At 56.1% G+C, this 6894-nt stretch overlaps 1 protein-coding gene across 2 annotated transcripts; it reads right to left on the bottom strand.

Moving 5' to 3' along the window:
* Window positions 1-2984: 2984 nt before the first annotated feature.
* Window positions 2985-6653, bottom strand: COMMD3 (COMM domain containing 3). 2 transcript variants are annotated; one of them, XM_050892357.1, is made up of 8 exons: window positions 6521-6653; window positions 5417-5528; window positions 5249-5312; window positions 5111-5145; window positions 4731-4791; window positions 4589-4645; window positions 4435-4494; window positions 2985-3366 (listed from the first exon to the last, which is right to left on the bottom strand). In XM_050892357.1, exons 1-8 carry the CDS (start codon window positions 6651-6653, stop codon window positions 3307-3309), a joined length of 582 nt encoding a protein of 193 aa, XP_050748314.1. In that variant the 3' UTR covers window positions 2985-3306. The 2 variants fall into 2 exon arrangements, with proteins under 2 accessions (XP_050748314.1, XP_050748315.1); XM_050892358.1 differs by having other exon boundaries at window positions 5417-5545; window positions 6526-6653.
* Window positions 6654-6894: the final 241 nt, after the last annotated feature.

The following is a 6894-nucleotide window of genomic DNA, read 5'->3' as shown; positions in this document are numbered from 1 at the left end:
TCCAGCAAAGCGCACGCCCCAGCTCCCCAAGATCGCAGCCAAACTGCTATCCTTACCCCCCCAAAAAGTTATTTCTCGGCGTTGGCCACCCCTTTCCTCTCCCAGCAGGCACAAACCCCCAAACTTTGGCATTTAGAGCAGAAATGTAAGAGGAGACATTGGAAACAACTGGGAACCGCCATCTTACGACCCATCCAATTTCACACAAGTACTTGTCCAACTTAAGTTAATAACATTTTCTGCTGGGTGCCCCGACGCCTAACAACCCCTCCAGGAGGATCGCTACCCCCCGCTGGCTCTATCTCTATAAAATGGGTGCGTTATCTGACATTTTAACCTCCCCCAGACACATTTCTTTCGGGGAGGACTGAAATCACTTGACCCAGGCAGCTCCAGATTTCACGAACGTCCCTGTTTAATCAAAATCTGCCTTTAAACAAAGGGCGCTCAGGCCGGGCTGGCAGCAGGGTCTGGAAATATAAATATTCTCCTCGGGGGCCATGTGCACAGAAAGGTTTTAGGGGGCGTCTGGAGAAAGAAAGGAACTAAAATTTGCAAATGTGGGTGCGTAACGCGAGCGAGTGCACAGGCTGCTGCTGCTGCTGCTGCGTGTCTATATGTGTGTGTGTGTGGCTGGAGCAGCCTGTCAGCGCTTTTCCCATACGGAGAGCTCGGGGGACACCTAGGCTCCCCTTTGCAGCCCCCAAACCGGCCGAAAACCGCCGCCGAGCCCCCTTCGCCCCCCGCCCTTGGTAAGGCGACACCTCGCTTCATACGTACCCGGAAAACGGAGCCGGTGGGTGATGATCGGAGCGGCCAAAAAAGACAATGAAAGTTAAAAGTCGTTCAGCAGAAAATGAATGTGAGCCAAGCGGCCATCTTGAAATGAACTGCAGACGCTGTCAATTGCAATAAGCTTATTGCCGCCGCCGCCGCTGCGCTCCGCTCATTTTAGTTACAAAACACCCGGGTTTTCTCCTCTCGTCCACCGGCCCTTCTCGCTCCCTCGCTCTCCCTCCGAGTTCGCCGCCCGGGCGGCTCAGGCGCTGGGAGCGCAAAGTCTCCCCGGTCCGGATGGGTCCTCTCTCCACCAGCCCATTGTCTCTCCCTCTGCCCCCCGCTCCGCCTCGCGGCCTCGCTCGCGTTCCTTCTTTTTTTATTATTCTTATTCTTATTATCACGAGTATTATTGTTGTTGTTATTTCATAGTTGGTGGCGGGGACCCGGGGAGGGAAGGAGGGCGGGCGGGCGGGCGGGCGGGAGGAGGGCGGAGGAGGGAAGAATGCAACGCTGAAGGCACACAGTGGAAACTGACACCGTCCCCAAAATGGCTCGGAGTTCGCCCGCCCCGCCAGCGTCACGTGGGGCGCCTCATTCCTTAAGGGCGGCCTGGGAATTAGCGGCGCTGCCGCCGGGGCCCGGCAGCCTCCCCGTGACCCAATCCCGCAACCCGGCCGCCTCCTCCCCCTCCGCCCCCGCCTCCCCCTCCCCTCCCCTCCCCCGCCCGCCGCCCCCTCCCCTCCCCTCCCTCCCTCCCTCCCTCCCCTCCCCCCGGCCCTGCACGCGCTCGCCCGCGCGCCGCCGATGCCTCCTTTTCCCCGCCGCGCCGCGCCGCCCGCCCGCCCCGAACCCCGGCCCCGCTCCCGCTCCGCGGCTCCCGCCCGCCTCCCCCCGCCCGCGACAGCCCGATCCCTCCTTCTCTCCTTCCCCGCGCTCCCTCCGCCCGCGCCGCCGCTGCCGTTCAGCCCCTCCGCTCCCCCGCTTTCCGCCCGCGCCCCGCGCCCTCCCCGCCCCCGCTCCCCTCCGAGCTGCCGCCCGGGCTCCGCGCCCCCCCCCCCCCCCGCCGCCCCCCGTCCCGAGCACCGCCCGCCCCCGAGCACCGCCCGCGAGGTGCGCCCCCCGCCCTGCCCGGCGCTGCCCTCTCCATCCTCCCTCCCCGCGCCGCAGCCCCCCCCGCCCGCACACCCGCCGGCCCCACACGCCGCCCGTCCCCCTTCCTCCGCAGCCCTCGCCTCCCTCCGCGCACTTGTTGCCCGCGGCCGCCCCGCACGCCCCGTCCCGCCACGCAGCGAGCCCCCCGCGGGGGACCACGCCGCGGCCTCGCGCCCCCGCCGCCTCGTGCGCGCTGCCCTCCGCCCGCACGCGGCCGCGGGACGCGCCCCTCGCCCCGCCGGGGCTGCGCGGGGCCGCCGGCGTCGGGGCGACGCGTCCCCTCGGGGGCCGCGCCGACGCTTTCCCGCCCAGAGCGGCGGCCCCCGGCCCCAGCCCGGCCCCCGAGCGGCGGCGGGAGCGGCTGTCGCGGGGACCCGCGGTGTCCCTCGCCCCGCGGAGGGGACGGCGAGCGCCGGGTGCTGCCGCCGCCGCCGCCGGAGCGGGCGGGAGGGAAGCGGGGAAACCCTCGCGGGCGCCCGCCGCTGCCGCCGCGGACAAGACGCCGCCCGCAGCCCGGGCGCGGAGGAGCGGGGAGCGAAGAGCCCGGCGCCGCGGCGAGGGCCCGTCCGCCGCCGCGCTTCCTGCGCGGGGCCGCTCTCCCCCGCCGGCAGGTGCGGGCGGGCTCCGCTGCGCGGTCGGCGAGGAGCGGCTCCGCGGCGGCCACCGGAGCCGGGGCGAGCAGGAGAGGAGGGCGGCGGCCCCGCCGGCCCCGCCGCCGGGCGCGGAGCGGCACCGCGACAGGGGGAGGGAGACGCCGTCGAGCCGGAGCCGACACCCGGCTCCGCTCAGCCCCGCGGACTCCCGGCTTTCCGTGAGGCGCCCCGGCTCCCTAAAATTAAATTGCAGTCCTTCTTGCCTCCCGCGCCGGGGACCAACCTTTACTCGCACAGGAGATGTAAGAGCAGTTGGAGAGAAATAACAAAGCGCGGTGGGCAATTTAGCAAACGCGCCGTAGCCGCGGCACGGGAGGAAGGGATTTTCGCCTCATCGAGCTGATCTAACGCTTAGAATCTTACTTTTAGGTACAGCTAATTCACCCATAGAAATTGCAGAACAGGAGCGAATAAACTTTATTAGATCCCAGAGAAAAATAATCAGTGACAATTCTAAAAATATACAAAATAAAACAGAAGGAATGCTTTGAAGACACGACAGTTAAGCAAATATTTAACAAGCGTTAATTAAAAAAAATATAACATGAACAAGGAATACCAAGTGTGGTCATAAAAAACTGTTATTTCACTTAATTCGCATCCAAGGACTTAAAAAAAAAAAAAGAACACTTTGCGTCAAGAGATGAAAGACATTTGTCATTTAGAAGACACTCTTAGGAATGAGAGTACTTCAGCTCAGCAGGCTGACACCTTCCTTCAATCACATCTGAGTCGCTCTTTCTAGACTTTTTGCAGCATCTTTTAGTTTTCCAACTAAATCCTAAGAGATGAAATACCGTCTTAGAATAAACATATTTTTTAAAAGGGCAGCTAGAGTAAGATAATATTTTTTTATAGAGAGAGGCAAGGGAAAACAGCACCTTATACCACAAAGAAATGTTGCAACTGATGAACAATGCCAGCAAGTAGTTAAATAGCTCCCTATTTTACAACGTAGTAAGAAAAGTGGGAACTGAAGGAAAATACCTTTTAGCATACATTATCTACTAAAATAGATCACTACTCTTAACACGTAGATTTTATCGGTATCGTTACAATGGCTAACGCTGACATTTGCTCTAGGCTTTGAAGTACTATATACATTTCTAAAATACTGAAAATATTTTGAGTGTAATTTTGTACTAGGACCATTCTCCAACCAAAGCACGTCAGATTTAACTAAGTCAGCAAACCGATTAAAAACACTCATTAGTAAGAAAAGGACAACTTTCGAGACACACGTTAAAAAAGCAGAGGTGTAAACCTCAAGTTTTAATATCTTGCTTCTCCTCTCCCCCCAGCCCCTCTTCCCAATCCTCCACAGTTTGGTCACTTCCAAGCATTACAATACCTCTATTGTTCAGTTACACATTTAAATCGCTAAACAAAGATCAACGTTTGTTTCAGTACATTTCTTACATGTCATTAACACCACTGAAGAGCCTTCAGTTCGTTCTCTATTTTTAATCATGACACATTTACATCATTGAACCAGCTTCTTTAATCATTTCTCTAAAGCATGGGAAACCAGAGTTTCAGAAAAATGATGTATTTCCTCCCATATATATACATATATTACAGTTATGAAAACAGACAAAATATTTATGCACATATGTAAAACACTCCCCATGCAACTAAAATCAGTTAGTTTGCAACTTTGTTTGAGAAGACAGGAAAACTTCACTTGGGGAATTTTTATAGAAGATTCTCCCCTATCCTCCCAGTCCTGGATTTTTTTTTTTTTTTTTGTAATAGTATACATGATTTCATTTTGATTGGCAAGTTGTTAAAAACATATACAACCACAACTGGAGCCAAGCATAGAAACAATGATGAAGGAAAGAAGTACCTGTAATTGCTCCATCGTGCAACTAAAACTAACATCTGGGTGTGATCCTGAATCACTGTTCTGAAGGAAAAAAAAAAACCAACAATGCCTGTTTTATTTAAAAAAATATTGTGAAATTGCATTTTTTCATCTGAGGGTGCTGGGAGTACAGTACCTCTACATTTAAGGTCACCAAGTAGGAAGGCTGGTAAGTTTTATGAAGTTGATTGCTCTAAATTAAAAACAAAGAGCATAGAAAAAAGTCAGGTCTCAGCACTGAAACAGACTAAAGAAACACCTTGATGTGTTAAAATTACCTTGATCTGATATTCCAAGCGCCAAGACACATCAGTTATATGGAGAGGAGATCTGCCTATGCTGAAAGACACAACAGTTACAAGTTCCCTATGCTAAAAGAAAACGTCATTTTCTCAAGCTGTCCATCAATAAAGAACTTTTTCACGATCCTTGTAATGCTTCTTGAAAAGTTCAAAAAGTTTCTTAAGAGTAGAATTCCAAAAGGAGGAAGATAAGTTGCAACAGCTGTTTTCTAAAGTTTGTTAAAAATGTACTTTTTTTTTTTTTTTTAAATAGAACAGTATTTCTTAATCACTTAAAGTACACATTGGTGTTTTCCAGGACAGTTTCAAAGTAGCTGTAATTGAAACTATGTATCTGTGCTGACTGATTGACCTACCTTCCCAATAGGATTTCCAAGGCATCCTTGTTTTTCTGGAGGGAAAAAAAAAAAAAGAAAGAAAAAGAATATTTGCTAGATTCAATAAATTCCTATGAGAGAAAGAAAACGTAAGTATGTTAAAATTGGTTTAAAAACCTGATATTCGGTGCAAAATTGTTCTATTCTCTCTTTGTCCAGTTTACAGTCCTCAAGACATGTGCTACAGGGAAAAAGAATTTATTAGTTTTCTGTTAACATGAACTCAGCAGTACGGTTTGAAGTAACAACCACTAGAGAAATGGGGTAGCTTCAAAGTATTAGTACCTTATAGCAGATATGTCGGCTTTCTGCTTTCCTGCCTCCAGAATACACGTTGCAGCCGCAGCATGGCAATGTTTTAATACCGTAGGGTCAATATCTTTCAGGTCTGGATCGTCTAAAATAAATGAATCACTGATGACACACTTATTTGCCAAATCCCGGCACACGGCACCAAGAGCTGCTGCGCGCCCTTTGAACGGTATCTTTCCCACAAAAACTTCAAAATGAAACACATTTGGTGTTTTAGAGCGAAAGGACGGAGCAAGTAGGCAAGGTGTGAGGAGGAGGAGGAGGGAGGAGGAGGAGGAGGAGGAGGAGGAGGAGGAGGAGGGAGGAGGAGGAGGAGAGGGGCTGAAGCACTGGCTGGTGCAAGCCGTACCAGGCGGGGCTGTCCGGCGATGCACGCCCCGCCGCCTCTCCATCTCCTTCCCATTAAAAAAAGGAGGAAAAAAAAAAAGAAAGGAAAACCTCAATTTCCTCCCCAAGCCCCGTCCGCGCTTCTCAGAAGCCTGTCGCCAAAGGCGAGGAGCGGAGCCGGAGCCACCGGCCAGGCGGGGACCGGGGCTGCCCGCCGCCCCCGGCCGGCACCGGCGGCTCCCTCCGTGCGCGGAGGCGTCGTCGTCGTCATTAACACCACAAAATTAATTGCACGGCCGTATACCCTCACGCCGGCGTTGCCGTAGGAAGCGTCCACGCGCGAAAAAAAACCACGCTCGCAGCGGAGCGGCCGGGGAAAATCGCCTTCTTGCCCCGCCACGCGGACACGAACGCGCGGGGGACCCCGTCCCGGGCCGCCCCCCCCCCCCCCCCCCCCCCCCCATTTTCCACGGGTTTAAGCTTTAATGAAGCAGGCGCGCATTAGCGATGACACCCCGCGCAGTGGCACCCTGGAGCCGTCCACGGGCGACGCGCCGGGTGGGAGCTGCCGGGGGGGGGGGGTGTGGACGCCGGCCAATGCAGCACGGACACGCGTGTCCATATGCGGACACGCGCGCGGCGACGGGGGAGGAAGGAGCACGGCGCCCGCTTGCGCGCTCCGCGGCGCGGCCCGCACCGCCCCCCGCGCCGCCTCTCCCCCACGCCACGCCGCCTCTCCCCGCGCCTTACCCAACCCGGCTTGGGGGTGATCGAGGAGGCTGCGGAAAGCGGCGCGGAGGAGAGCGGCGTAAGGACGGCGGGGGAAGCGGCGGGGGTCGCCCAGCAGCCGCCACCCGCCCTGCGCGTACGCCGACAGCTCCATTGTGGGCGCCGTGACCTTCGACACGCGCCCACGTGACGCGCGCGCAGCTGATCGCCGCGACGAGGCGGAGCCGCCCGGCGTGGGGCGGGAGGGGGGGGGGGGGGGGAGCGGGAGGTGGCGCCGCTCGCCGAGGGCTCCGCGGCCGCGGAGCCCTCGGCGAGCGGCGCCACCTCCCGCTCCCCCCCCCCCCCCAACTCACGCCGCTGATCCCACCCACGCGTATCTTGTCCGCGGGTGGAGG

Source organism: Gymnogyps californianus, chromosome 2 (genome assembly GCF_018139145.2).
Source record: "Gymnogyps californianus isolate 813 chromosome 2, ASM1813914v2, whole genome shotgun sequence".
Lineage (NCBI taxonomy): Eukaryota > Metazoa > Chordata > Aves > Accipitriformes > Cathartidae > Gymnogyps > Gymnogyps californianus.
The sequence above is the reverse complement of the archived record's forward strand: the minus strand, read 5'-3'. Positions and strand labels throughout refer to the sequence as shown.